The sequence below is a fragment of the Macaca nemestrina genome, chromosome X, assembly GCF_043159975.1.
Source record: "Macaca nemestrina isolate mMacNem1 chromosome X, mMacNem.hap1, whole genome shotgun sequence".
In the NCBI taxonomy this organism is placed as follows: domain Eukaryota; kingdom Metazoa; phylum Chordata; class Mammalia; order Primates; family Cercopithecidae; genus Macaca; species Macaca nemestrina.
Genome location: NC_092145.1, coordinates 18,181,717 through 18,195,791, shown reverse-complemented (window position 1 = coordinate 18,195,791; position 14,075 = coordinate 18,181,717). Strand labels below are relative to the sequence as shown.

The 14,075-nt window shown below is 48.0% G+C and overlaps 1 protein-coding gene across 2 annotated transcripts; it reads left to right on the top strand.

Annotated features, from left to right (window-relative positions):
• Window positions 1–1,605: 1,605 nt before the first annotated feature.
• Window positions 1,606–13,140, top strand: LOC105481360 (Zic family member 3). Of its 2 annotated transcripts, none has more exons than XM_024792744.2 (3): window positions 1,606–3,216; window positions 4,325–4,488; window positions 12,519–13,140. In XM_024792744.2, exons 1-3 carry the CDS (start codon window positions 2,160–2,162, stop codon window positions 12,666–12,668), a joined length of 1,371 nt encoding a protein of 456 aa, XP_024648512.1. In that variant the 5' UTR covers window positions 1,606–2,159; the 3' UTR covers window positions 12,669–13,140. The 2 variants fall into 2 exon arrangements, with proteins under 2 accessions (XP_024648512.1, XP_011739187.1); XM_011740885.3 differs by lacking the exon at window positions 12,519–13,140 and adding an exon at window positions 5,311–7,524.
• Window positions 13,141–14,075: the final 935 nt, after the last annotated feature.

Sequence of the window (14,075 nt, the reverse complement as noted above, 5' to 3'; positions counted from 1 at the left end):
CGGTCTCTCCTGGCGCCTCTGAACTTGATCAGATGTTCTGTTTCCTACAGAGAGATGGCGGCCAGGCTGTGAGGCTGCCTCAAGGCTCAGACTTTGGGGCTTGGCCCGGCTAGGGATGTGACAATCACAGCCATCTTTCTCTCTGCCTTTTCTTTCCACTCTCACTCTCCTGCATTCTTTGCAAATGCCTTGCAGGAAAAATGAGTGAATTTATAGCCTTGCCTGAACCTGGTCATTAAGTCTAGAAAGACCTCGCACCAGACAGAAGGCGGGAGGACTTTCACACGCACCCCTGGAAGTAAATCCTTAAGGGGTAAGCAGTCCCTGAGGTCACTACATGCTTTACCTTCTCCGGGTAGGAGTAGAAGAGAGTAAAGCCTTGGCTGTTCAGAGGAAAGAGAATTCCATGTCACAGTCCCCATTCAGCATCAGCACCCCCCAACACGACTTTTGCATTTGAAAATGTTGAGAATTCAAAGCTGATTAGCCTAGTGATTTGGAAACCACCCTGATACGGTGTGTCTAGTGTATTATGTGTTTAGTGTGTTGTGTGCATGTTTTGTGTACACGGGCTAAAAGTGCTCTTGGCATGTTTTGTATTTGTGGGTGTTTGCTGTTATGTGTATTTGCTCTATTGTGTTTAGTTGTGTGTCTGTGTTTATTGTGTCGTGCGTAGTTTATGTTACTGTGTTGTATGTGTTTACTTTCTTGTGTTGTGTGTGTATTTCATGTGTAGTGTTTGTTTCCTGTGGTGCGCTTGTGTTTACTGTGTTGTGTGCTTGTTTCTTGCTGTGTGCTTGTGTTTACTGCGTTGTATATGTTTGCTGTGTCGTGCCCGGTGTGTAATTCGGGAAGTGGGCAGCGGCGAGTACAGCCGCTGCTCACAAACTAAAGGGTCAACGCTTGGCGCAGACGGAAGTAAGGGAGATCAGCTCTAATTGTAATTTCTTCTTTGGGTCTCGGACAGCTGTCGACAGGTTGGGGCACAAACGGCGAACTATCTGGGCCTGGGTCCAGGGTCTCGAGGCCATTAGAACTCGCAGTGATTGGGGGTGGACGCAGCGGCTGGGCCGGGAGCGCGAAAATGCTGGGCTCTCCCCAGGATCTGCGCCCTGAAGCTACAGAGGGGACATGTTCTCAAGGTGGTGAGGCAGCGGGGACCTAGGCGGGACTGGACGTTGGCCACCGCGTCTCCTCCGACGGCGCAACAGTGGGACCGATCCTCCCGGGGCAAAGAGTTTCTTTGGCCAAAGCGGGTAACGAGCGCGAGGGGTGGGGGGAGGCCCGCGAGAGGCCCGGCGTTGTCCCGCCGTTTGCCGGCTGGAGCCGGCCCCAGTTCCCCGCAGCCGCTCAAGCCCGGTGGAGCCCACTCGCGGCCGCCCGTCAGCCGCCGCCTCACCTGCCAGGCACCCGGCGGCTGCCCAATCAGCGGGGGTCGCTCGGCCACGGCTGCCATGTTCTCCGCTCCGCGCTGCCAATCAGCCTCGCGGCGGCCAATGAGCGGTCCGGCCGGGTGTCAGGTGACCGCGGGCCAGCTGGCTCCCCATTGGCGCGCGCCGCGCGCCTCCCGCTCGGTTTATGTGCGAGGAGTGAGTGATTGACTTTATCAGTCCAAGGACATTACTCTGGAGGCGAAGAGGCTGGGACTCGCGCGGCGAGCGGCAAGCGGCGAGTACCGAGCCTGCCTACTGCCCGCTGCCCGCCGGCCGGCCGGCCGCTAGCCGGTTCCGCCACTAGGCGCAGCCCAGCCCAGAGGCCGGTACCCAGGGAGCCTCCTGGCCCTGCGGTTCTGTGCACTCGGAGAGAGGAGGGGTGCCCGGGACAGGATTGGCAAACTCCGCCCTCTACTTACTATTTTGCTTATTTTTCTTTGTGCGCGCCTGTTAGTTTGTTAAACCAGATCTAGTCCCAGAGTCTTTTCTCCTCCCTCCTCCCCCCCCAACACCCCCTCCCTGCTCTTTCTTCCCCTCCTCCCTCCTACCCCTCTGCAGGAGACTCGCAGTGACGGAAAGTTGCAGCCCCTGGTAGCGCCTTGGGGGTCTCCCGGCAGTGTCCAACCGCCGCCACCCCTTTCCGACTACGGCACTTCGGAGATCTCCTCCTTCGCCGATACCCTCTCTCATTTCGGCCGGATCGCCTGTGCCCAGAACGTCCCACCCATGACGATGCTCCTGGACGGAGGCCCGCAGTTCCCTGGGCTGGGAGTGGGCAGCTTCGGCGCGCCGCGCCACCACGAGATGCCCAACCGTGAGCCGGCAGGCATGGGGCTGAATCCCTTCGGGGACACAACCCACGCCGCCGCCGCTGCCGCCGCCGCTGCCTTCAAGCTGAGCCCTGCCGCGGCGCACGATCTATCTTCAGGCCAGAGCTCGGCTTTCACGCCGCAGGGTTCGGGCTACGCCAACGCCCTGGGCCACCATCACCACCACCACCACCATCATCACCACGCCAGCCAGGTGCCCAGCTACGGCGGCGCTGCCTCTGCCGCCTTCAACTCAACGCGCGACTTTCTGTTCCGCCAGCGCAGCTCCGGGCTCAGTGAGGCGGCCTCGGGTGGCGGGCAGCACGGGCTCTTCGCCGGCTCGGCGAGCAGCCTGCATGCTCCACCTGGCATCCCCGAGCCCCCTGGCTACTTGCTCTTTCCTGGGCTGCATGAGCAGGGCGCTGGGCACCCGTCGCCCACAGGGCACGTGGACAACAACCAGGTCCACCTGGGGCTGCGTGGGGAGCTGTTCGGCCGTGCTGACCCATACCGCCCAGTGGCCAGCCCGCGCACGGACCCCTACGCGGCCGGCGCGCAGTTTCCTAACTACAGCCCCATGAACATGAACATGGGCGTGAACGTGGCGGCCCACCACGGGCCCGGCGCCTTCTTCCGTTATATGCGGCAGCCCATCAAGCAGGAGCTGTCGTGCAAGTGGATCGACGAGGCTCAGCTGAGCCGGCCCAAGAAAAGCTGCGACCGGACCTTCAGCACCATGCATGAGCTGGTGACACATGTCACCATGGAGCATGTGGGGGGCCCGGAGCAGAACAACCACGTCTGCTACTGGGAGGAGTGCCCCCGGGAGGGCAAGTCTTTCAAGGCGAAGTACAAACTGGTCAACCACATCCGAGTGCACACGGGCGAGAAGCCCTTCCCATGCCCCTTCCCGGGCTGCGGGAAGATCTTTGCCCGTTCTGAGAACCTCAAGATCCATAAGAGAACCCACACAGGTAAGGGAAAAAGCAGGCGGGCGTGGGTTCCACTGGCGATATCCCGTCACGCAACGGACTTAACAGCGCGAGGGAGAGAGGTGGCGGCCAGGGAAAGGGGCGACGCCCCGCAACGGCCGCTCGAAAAAGAAGCGCTGTCAGTGACCCTCCACCCCTAGCCCTCCCCGTCCCGTGGCGCCTTTGCCGAGTTCTAACTTCCCGGGCAGACTGCTCTGCGGTCTCAGGAACTAATTGGGACCTTCTCGCGCCCAGGAACAAACTGGCGCCTCCTCTTTTTGTCTCCCTTTCTGGGTTACGGTGAAGGGACTCCGAATGTGTTGAGAGCATATTGCTTACAAGCGACTTAGCTCTCGGCACACATTCGTGGAAGGCAACCATAGAAATGCTAATGAAAACTAACTTTCGGTTACTTCCGCTCTTTTTTACACTTGATTGGCACATCTCCTAATTAAATGACTGATACTTTTGTCAAACTATTTTTATTTGGAGTTCCAGGTTCAATTCAGTCCTCCGGGAGGAAAGCTAAAGCAGTTTCGTGGGTTGTTCATAACATCTTGTAAAACTGTCTGGAGCCCCCTGGATTTATATATATATATATCCCCCCCCCCAAACATTAAGTACGACTACCCAGGCTTTTTAATACCGGGCTTAGCCAAACCACTGCATTTGAAAGAGGCAAATTAAAAGGTACAAAGAGGCTGAACGGGATTGTCCTGTCCGGGGCCCATTGTCCCGCCGGGCTCGGTTACATCGCCGAGGTGGTGGCGGAACGTGGCCGCGCATTGGGAGCCCTGGGTCGGGTGGGGTGGAAACACAACTTAGGGGAAACTTCGGAGGAGCCAGGGGCTTTCCCTCCTTGCAAGAACAAAGACGTGGTCAGGTTTTGGGCCTGCCCTGCCCCACCCCCGCCCCGACCACCACTCCCAAACCTAGCGGGCTCAACCTACGCTCTTCATTTCTCTCCAGGGAAAATAGATTCTCAACAGCAGCCCCCAGTCGGCGCTCCCTCTCCGGGAAGACCGCCGGAAGCTCAGTCTCCTGCTGCTTGCCTCTGGGAAACTCCGGCACTGACCGTATTTTACCCCCTTTGGGTTTTTGCCTTTTGCAGGTGAGAAACCTTTCAAATGTGAATTTGAAGGCTGTGACAGACGCTTTGCCAACAGCAGCGACCGTAAGAAGCACATGCATGTGCATACCTCGGACAAGCCCTATATCTGCAAAGTGTGCGACAAGTCCTACACGCACCCGAGCTCCCTGCGCAAACACATGAAGGTAATTACCTCTTTATTAGCGGTCGGCGGTTTGTAAACACTCGGCCCGACGCCGGGCCGCGGAACGGAAGCGCCCGCGCTGCCCACCCTCTGTCCTCCACGTTAAATCCGATTTGCTCCAGCAGTGACACCTTGAACCCATTTTGGGGACCGGGCGGGGTGGGGGCGGGAGTGAGCAAAGTTGGGAGGGGGAGGAAGCGGAGGGAACAATCGGTTGTTTACTGGGAAGCTCTAGCCGAGCTCGCCTAGGCTTGCGGGACTGCCGTGGCCGCCTCTTCCCGACTCAGCCCGCGGTGGGAACCGAGAGTAGCCGCGCCGAACCCGGGGGTGGGTGGTTCATTCGCTCTTTGGCTTCAGATAAAACAATAGGGCCGAGGAGCGCGATCTGATTCCCACACATTTGTCTGCGACTTCGCAGCGCTCAGGGCCCCTGTGCCACCTTCTCTGTACCTGCTTTCCCAAGCCGAAACGGGCTTGATGAAACCTGGGCCCGGATTTAGTATTTTATAGGACCTCACAGTGTAACTGCTTACCCCACTCCATCCGTGGAGAAAGCATTTTTGAAGTGGCATGACCAAAACGGAGTGCTTTATTCCTTTTCCATAATACCAGTCTTCGGAGCAAAACTGGTTTTTAGCGAACATCTCCGGGTTTTCTAGACATCGGTAATATGGATGTTTTTTTTTTTTTTAAAGCAGCATTTTTCTTTTAAGTGGGTCACTGGGCGGTCTTGTTGTTACAGTGCTCGAATTCTGCTCTTGTTTTTGCTTGCACATTGCCAGTTGGAATTATATTCATTATAATATATACATGTTAATTTTAGGTTCATGAATCTCAAGGGTCAGATTCCTCCCCTGCTGCCAGTTCAGGCTATGAATCTTCCACTCCACCCGCTATAGCTTCTGCAAACAGTAAAGATACCACTAAAACCCCTTCTGCAGTTCAAACTAGCACCAGCCACAACCCTGGACTTCCTCCTAATTTTAACGAATGGTACGTCTGAGGACAAACACAAACCCTGTTAACTATAGAATGGACCAAATGCATTTTTAAAAGAAAACTGAGACCAATCAGATGGAAATGGAGTTTTAAGGCAAGAGGCCATATATAGGGCTACATCTTGTTAATTGCAATTGTCCAGGAAGGTTTTGGGCAAGATCCAAAAGTAGCCATGCCCTTTTCTCAGGATTAGAAAATATGTTTTGGCATTTGAAGCATTTTTTACAAAATCTTTACACTGCTTTTTCTTCCCCTTCCTCTTGCTGTCTGCGACACCCCATTCTTAAACTCCTGCAATTCATTTTAACAGTTGTCCTGTTTCTCGAGAGGAAGTTATAGAAGGCTTGTTGGTGGTGGTGATGTTAAACTGATGGAAATTCTTTTTCGCCTTAGTGGTGATTGTTTAAACTCTCACAGTCTTAAACCGTGCCAAAGTCCTGTTATGTCTTGAACTTTTCCTCAAAGCATTACACTTGTGAATGTATTTTTGTCTAATAGGGTCGAAACTGTTGTTCAGTATTTTTTTCAGGCTGAGGATGTGATGTTACTCTACACAGATTGTGACGTTTAGTATACAGTTGCCTTTTGTAATAACTTTTTTTTTTTGTAAATACATATCCATTGATGCCATATTTATCGTTTGTAATTTAATTATTGCTACAAGTGCCGGGAACTGAACAATATTTATGGATAAATGTTTTCTAACAAGTTCTGTACAGCTTTTGATTATAACTGCTTTAGCATTAAAATTTTATTGTTTTGAAAGAAGAACACAATTTACAATTTTGGAACCACTGACTCCTTTCTCTTGTTTTGTAACAGCCTTCTACAAAGAGGAGATGTGAGCAAATTAAATCTTGTTTGTTGGTATTTATAACTCACTCAGATCCCTTTTTTAATTGTTAAATTATTTTTCTATTACAGTATAAATTCCTTACAGTGTCAGTTTCCATCTGGGAAGACTCTCCTTTCTTTATCTCTATCTCAGATGGTTGTTTAACTGCGAGTTTAAATGTGTTTGTCCTGGATTTTCGGCATGCAAATCAAATATTACTGATCAATTCAGTTAGTGGCCATGACATCTCAATCTTGTACTTCAAAGACTGAGAAGCTGGATTTAATCATCCCTGCCCTACATATATAAACATAAGGTAACCTAATGAATTTTATGTCCCTTAGTTCTTTATTACCTTACATAAAAATGAAAATTGCGGCAGGATGCATGTCTGTGTTTTCTATCTAGAGATCACCCATATACCTATATATGTTTGTATCTATGACTTATCTAATCTGTCTATCAATCTATCTAGTAGCTATCTATATATTTTCAAAAGATAGCTTATGTCTGAAACAGTGGTGATGAGTAAGGCCAGTTGAGCATTGCTTACTTATGGTTAAAGTGCTTCTTAAAAGAACCATAGTCCATTTACAATTTTGGAAGGCAAAGGCTGATTTGTTTGCTGTATATAGTTCATAATTATCGCAATTATCCATAACATTTATATAGCGGTGTAATAACTGCAGCAGTTCTGAAATGATGCTATGGAAAAAAATTGCAAAATATGTATTTTTAAAGTTCATGATTTGTAGGCAAAGATGTTAAGAGCATTGTTTCCATTAAAATCAATAACAATGAAAAACGGTTGTTTGCTTTGTGATGAAATGTTAACAATCCATTTAATCTTCAGTGAAGCAACTCCTTTGGACAAACAGTTCTTTTACAATGGTTATATGGAAAAGAAATTGATTGCTATTTGGGGGGGCTGGAGTGGGTAGAGTATTGAGACCTTTTTTGTTAGGGTGCTGTTTGTTATTGAGCCCAATCTCTGCATGAATAACAGAAAGGTGGAGATAAGGAATTGTAAAGTATTTAGAAATGTATTGAATAGGCTTAAGTACCTCCTTTAAGGGGCAATGCTCTAGGTTTTTGGTGGCAGTCAATTTGGTATTATATATGATCATTTTCAATTCTAGAATTTTGTTTATTGTTCTTTTTGAAGAAATAAAGTCTTGGCACATCTTATTTATGTTATAACATTTTTGTATTTGGTGCCTGATTTTTTTTCATGTTCAAATAAATCAATCTGAAATTGAAATGTTTATAGAACTTCTGATGATTAAAAGAAACTTTGATTCTGTGAATTCACGCAGTTGAAGCAATCTATTTTAAGTTATCTACTGATCTTTGTCAACAGACAATTATTGACAGTTTCTAATTGCAAATTGCTTTGGAGGCTATTTTTTGTTAGTGGAGAATAATGGGGTCTTTTGCATTTTCTTCCACCAATATCCAAGCCTGAATGCCATGAACGGAGATTGGGATGACTCCACATGTGACGAGCAGGTAACCTGGTCAGTCTATCACTCCCAACCCAGACATTCCGATCTTGACCTTGACATTGAGGGTGCTGGACCAGATTCCTATTTCAGGTTTTTTCCTTCACCTCAAACCAGAGACCATTTTAAATGCTCAGCAAGTTCTCAGAAAGTATATATTCATAAGACTGGCTCTAAGTGTGTTCCATTGTGAAGTCTAAATAGTATATTTTTCTTCTGAACTGTACAATGAATTTCCATAATTTATCACTTTCTCCATGAGTTCCCTCCCCCACCCTCAATCTAACCTAACTTTAAATGGAAGTAGAGCCCTGTGTTGGGTACAAGATTCCACCAAAAATTTGCCTCCGTTTCAATTAAATGTATTAAATATCTCCTTAAGAGAGAAAGAGCAGTTTGACCTTTTCTTACTTGAAATTATTCCACCATAAAATTTTACAGGAAAGTATTCTGAGTGTCCTAAAAGGGGAAGATATCAATTAAATGAAAAACAATTATGATAACCAATATTAGGAGAATATCAAGTTTTGCCCGTGTAGATCATTACATCTAATTTGGGTATAGCATCATATTTCTCAAAATCATGTCCTCCACCCTTGTCATTTGCGGTAAAGAAAACTCCTTATTTTGATAGAAAACTTTTCACAGATTTCCCCTCTATAATCTGGCTCTGGGAGTGCACAATTACATTCTTGAATATTCAGTAAACAACCTTAGAGAGTACCCCCCCCCCCCAAAAAAAGAACTCATAAATGCTCAAGCCCGAGGCATGGGCCAGACTCTTAGTATAAATCAACTTGTTACTTTTCCTCTTGCACCTTGTAAGATCTTTGTTGAAAGTCCCTTTTTCAAAATGAGTGATTTTGCATAAGAAGATTTCCACTGTTAGGCAAAAGGGAGGTGGCTATTTCCATGCAAGACAGAAGTTTGGCCTTCATCCAGCTTCGGAAGGTTAAAGATCAGGACAGGGTCCACGCTAAGCAGGCCGGTCGATCTAAATTACTAAAGTTGGACATGAGTGAGCAGAGACCTCCACTCACAAAGCCTCCCAGGAAAAGTTGGAGTGTTCAGGACTTCCTCGCTCCTCCCCCTTCTCCCTTCTCCCAGCCTGATGTCTCTGCCTCTTCGCCCTGGCTCTCTCTCCCCCTTCAAAAAAGCTCCCTAAAACAGAGGAGCAAAGTCGAAGGGCCTCTTAACATGTAAGTTTGTGGAAGAATCGCCAGCAGCCTGCCCAACGCCTGAAGAGATTTTCCTGGCACCTAGACTGGTTTCCTCTCACAGGTTTCTGTCCCTCGAGTCCCAAGCCTCCAGTGGATCCTTGGCCCGGGCCGGGGCAGAAGCGGCGAGGCGAGGCGTTTCGGAAGTCGGGGCTCCAGCTCAGCTGTCCTCGGGCCCCTCGCGGGGGCTCCCAGGGTCCCTGTCCACACACCAAGTTCTTGCAAGTCTCTGTCGAGGCTCGGGCGGGGGGAAGGGACCTCATTTCCTAGGGTCAATTCTCTCGCGGTCTCTGCCCGCTGACCCTTTGACCTCCACCTACAGGGCCCTTGGCGGCCGTAAGCCGGCGGTCGCCCAGGCTCTGAGGACGCTTCGCGCCCCATCGCCTCCCGGCCTCATTAGGCCGGCGGGGCTGTAAAGCAGGAATCAGCCTCTGCCTAATCCGGACCTGGGGTCAATACGAGCCCAAACAATGGTGAGCTCCGAAGGCCACTGCGTAGCGCTGGCCGCAAACTTTGTGTTCAATTCAATTTTCTAAAGCGGTGGGGGTTGGGGGCAGGGAGGTATTCGTCCACCCGAAGGCCGCTTGCGGCTCCCGGGGGTCACCAGCGAACGTCCTCTCTCGCTCGGCCCCTCCGGCCTCTTCGCAGCGCGTGGGACAGTGGGGGCTGCGAGGCCCGGGAACTGGTTGTCTGCCCGCGCGGGTGCCCAGGGGCCGGCGCAAAAGGGGCCGCCCCCGTGCCGGGAACAGACTTTGAAGTGGGTTTTTAGCGCGCACGTGTGAGAGCCGGGCCAGGGCCGGAGCGGGGACCCGCTGAGAGGAAAGAGGAGGCTCCGGCCGGGACCCCAACCCCTCCCCCGCTTCCCCGTGGCTCCGGCCTTTTCAAGCCCCGGCCGGGGGCCCGTAGGCCTCCCACTCCCGCGCCCTCCCCGCGCCGCGCGCAGGCGCACACCTCGCAGCCGTCGAGTCGGATTTTGCTGCGAGGGGGTGGGGGGTAGAGTTGAAAGCGGCTTTGCAGTGCCGCGGCCTTGGTTGAGCTGGGAGGGAGGGGAGGAGAGGAGAGGGATGTGGGAAGGGGGGCTGGTTTTGGGGCGGCTTTCGAGTCGTGAACATGGCGGCCGGATGCGAACCCCCGCGGAGCGCAGCAAAGCGCAGACTACAGGCTGCCGAACTGTTATGTAGTTTAAACTCCGTTGTTATTCCTCAGCTCTGGGCGCCTCGCGGAGGAATGTAGGTCGTGGCGGTTGAGCGCAAAATTGTTAAAAAAACGGAAGCGAAGAAGTTCTTCCTGGGCATTCTCCTGGGAAGTTGGCGTGTGCTTTTTGGGTTTGGGGTTCCCATGGGACTTGGACAAAAAACCCGCCAGAGGCCTCCCCACCCACCTGGCCCGACTTAAAACGCCCCCTCCCGGAGCTCCCATGGGTAGGGGATGCCATTTCGAGTTATCAGGCCCCGGTTGGGATTCCACAGAACCTTTGAGTCCCTAAAAATGCCCCAAGAGTGGATAGTATGTTCTCTTTCAGGACAGTGGCGAAGCCTATGAACACGTAGGCACCATTTTCCAAGAAAATGCCCCGGCTCTTCAACAGACAAGTGTGCCATTGCTAGTTCGACCCCTACACGTTGCCCAGGCTCCGTGTTCTGTATATCTCATTTAAACGTGAGCCTATGAAAATTGGCACTGTAGCTTTGGTGTGTGCCCTAACAGCTGGTGGTCTTATGTTAAGGGAAAAAAAGGCCAGAATTCCGAAAATTCAGCTTTTGCTTAACTGCCTTAATGCTGGCGTTGAAAGAACCCCTGGTAGCTCTGGGATCTCGAGCTCGTGTTTTCTCCGTAGAAAAATGCTGCAGATTCACCTTCAGATGTGTCTTTTGTGAGGGAAAAGAAAATGTAAGATTTTAAAAAGAGTAGTAATTGAACCTCAGCTCCTCTAGGAAAATAAACGGCTCGAACTCTTCCAGGTTGCGTCTTCGTGGAGACCAACGGCCAAACGGAAAAGTCAGCCCTCTTGGGGTTGTCCAGTGTCACGCATTTGGCTCCTGAAGGTGTGGGGCAGTTCCCGTGGGCCACCTTGGGAAGGGCCCCAGGTGGGTGGGCAGGTCATTAGCAAGGCTGGCCCAGATCTGGGGGGAAATCTGCAAAACAGTGCCTTTATCTGCAGAGAACAATTGATGGGGTTGTCTTTCCTCCTTTTCAGTGCACAAAGAAGACGGCTTTGGAGCAAGAATTTGGAATATGCATTTAAGTTGTCGTGCTTTGCATTGGAAACCCATGGGCAATTAAAATAAGCATGCCCTGTAGTATTTTCTGTCCTTTTCTTATGTGTGATTCCTGCAAGTCAGAGGGGGCCGGAGCCTCTTCAGTAGTTTGGAAACTTGTTTTGAAATTGCCACCAAGCCGATTTTTTTTTTTTTTTTTTTTTTTTTTTCCTGTGGGTGAAGTTTCCTTCCCCGGTTCACTCACTCCCCCTTTCCCCACCCCCTCACTGGTATTGTATTGACATCTTTGAGAGATCAAAGGAAGTAAATGGTGCTTGCTGTATACTCTGTTTTTCCATACTGTAGTGTGAATCCTGAGATTTGAGCTTTTTTCTGGTTAAATCTCTTGGTACCAAAAGTGTGGAAAATAAAAAGTTCATTAACTTAAGGAAGCTTTAGCCAATGGTTAGACGGGGTTTGTCCCTTTAAGAGCTACAGAGCCCAGATTGTCTCTTAAATTGACTTTAAAGTTGAGCTAAGATGCATTGGTGGACTGTTTCCCCTGGATACCTGCGGTGTTCTTTGGGTCATTTGATATGGTAAAACCGGTTGATTTTCATAGGAGTTATGTGAATGGAATTTCTGCAAAACTGGGCTAGTGATAAATTGATAGAGCTCTTATATTTGTTTGGATGACGACTCCAAAGGGCACTGCTTTTTTACCGAGGTTTGGTTCTATCATAACCATTGAAATTTACAGCTTGGAAAACACTAACTTTGCTGGAAGCATTTGAAGCGGGGAGTGTTCAGAGTACTTGGACTAATGGTAACTTAACAGAGGAACATAAATCCTTTGAATATTAGAGAAACTCGTTTCAAAAAATCTGTTGAAACTGAAGCAAATCTCTTTCATTAACATTTAACAAACCAAGCAGTTTTGTATATTTTTAATCTGATGACAGTTCAACCTATTTACAAATCTGATGAATGGAGAGAAATGTAAGCTTTATAGTAACTATAACAATAGCTTTCACCAGATGGCAAGTTTATAATGTTTGATCTCTAATAGGGTGTGTGTCTTGTGTCATATGTTTTATTAAAATACAACCTGCGTCAACACCATTTGAATTTGAGGTGTTAAAAAGAAAACATTCCATCGTGTTTTATTATAAACCAGAGTTTAAAACAACATATCCATGTAACATTTTATGACATTTTTTCTAAGAGGAAATGTGGCCTGTTTTGACCTATCTGCAGTTCACTTTTTGTTTTTTTGCCAGTGTTGTCCTGCTTGGTATCCGGGACAGTCTCTAATTCCTGACGAAGAACTTGATACTGACGTTGGTATGCAGCAGCCAGCCCTCCATAACACTACCTATCCTAAATGCAGGGTTAATGCCGAACCTACTGTGCAAGAAATGATTTACTGATGAGGTTTCAAAGAAAACCACATTAATTTGGATGTCTGTTACCTTGAAGTGATCATTTTAAGAGTAGTAGCTTCTTCCCTAGGTATAAAAAGACTATTTTCTTCTTTTGGTGTATTTCATCCTGTGTTGAGCAATCATTTGTGAAATGAAAAAGCAAAAAAACTCCCCCCAATTTAGGATTTATAAATGGGAAGATGGAGGTGAAGTCTGGCCTAATTCATAACCCAGTATGCATTATCTCATACATTGTGTTGACCTTGTTGAAAATCTTTTTCAAATATCAGCATTCTATATGTAGAACTAAAGTGTTTAAAACTAGAAACATGAATTGTTGTTTTGTTAATTTCATGTTTGTGTTCAGAAAGCAATACCCAGGATCCCTTCAATTTTTGTTGGACTTAAATAAAACCATTTAAATTATTTTTGTGATTATTGTTTTATTAAAATGACAGTAGCCCCTAAATAACTTTGATTAACCTGTTGACTTGGGACAATTTATGTTCAATTCACATTTTTCACGATATAGCTGGGCTTTCACTAGGCAATAAATGGGGGTTGGGGGGAACCCGCCGAACAAACCACAAACAACTGTTTTGAACTCACAGTGTTTTCCCAGAGGGGTTCAAGGCCAGGTACTGGGAAGACCAGGGGAAGAATTCAGAGTCAAGGATTGATAGGGGTGATTAGGAGGAATGAAAGGATGCAGGAGCTTGGAGGGAAAAAAAAGAGCATTTGAACACCAATATTTGGGTGAGAAAGAGAGGGAAAGATAAAGCTGAAGATAACCTGAAAGGTGAAAAGAGTGCCTCTGTGGCATCCAGGGAGGAGACACTGCAACATTACATGTATATTATTCAGAAGCGCTGAAGTGGTTTTTGGGGCAGACAACTTGGCACAACCATTGATTAGAACACTTAGAGAATCATGGAATCTAGGTGTTATTAAAACACAAGTTGTCATTAATTAACTGTAATGTTAGAGAAGATGAAGGCACTACAGAAGAATTATTGGAACTCCAGATACTTGATTTCTCATTTTAAATTTAACATCTATAATCTAATGTAATCTGTGAATGACTATCATTCTATTTATTTGGCATGATTATGCGATGATGAAGTATTGTAAAATTGCAGCCTGATAGAGTATATTACTATTATTCTTTAGATCCAGTTTCATTGAAATTTTTGGTAAGTAGACTGATGATAGCATAATTTTTTAGTAGTAGGAAACATGCTCATCTCCCTGTGATTCCAATTGTTCATTTACATCAAGAATAATAGAAAAGGCCAGGACAAGGAAGCCTATGATTCTTTGACTCTCAGCTTCCTAACGCCTGACATTTTCTATGCCCCATAACAATGTTGGTAAAATTTTTGTGTTTTGTTTTGTTTTTAAGAACAAGAACTG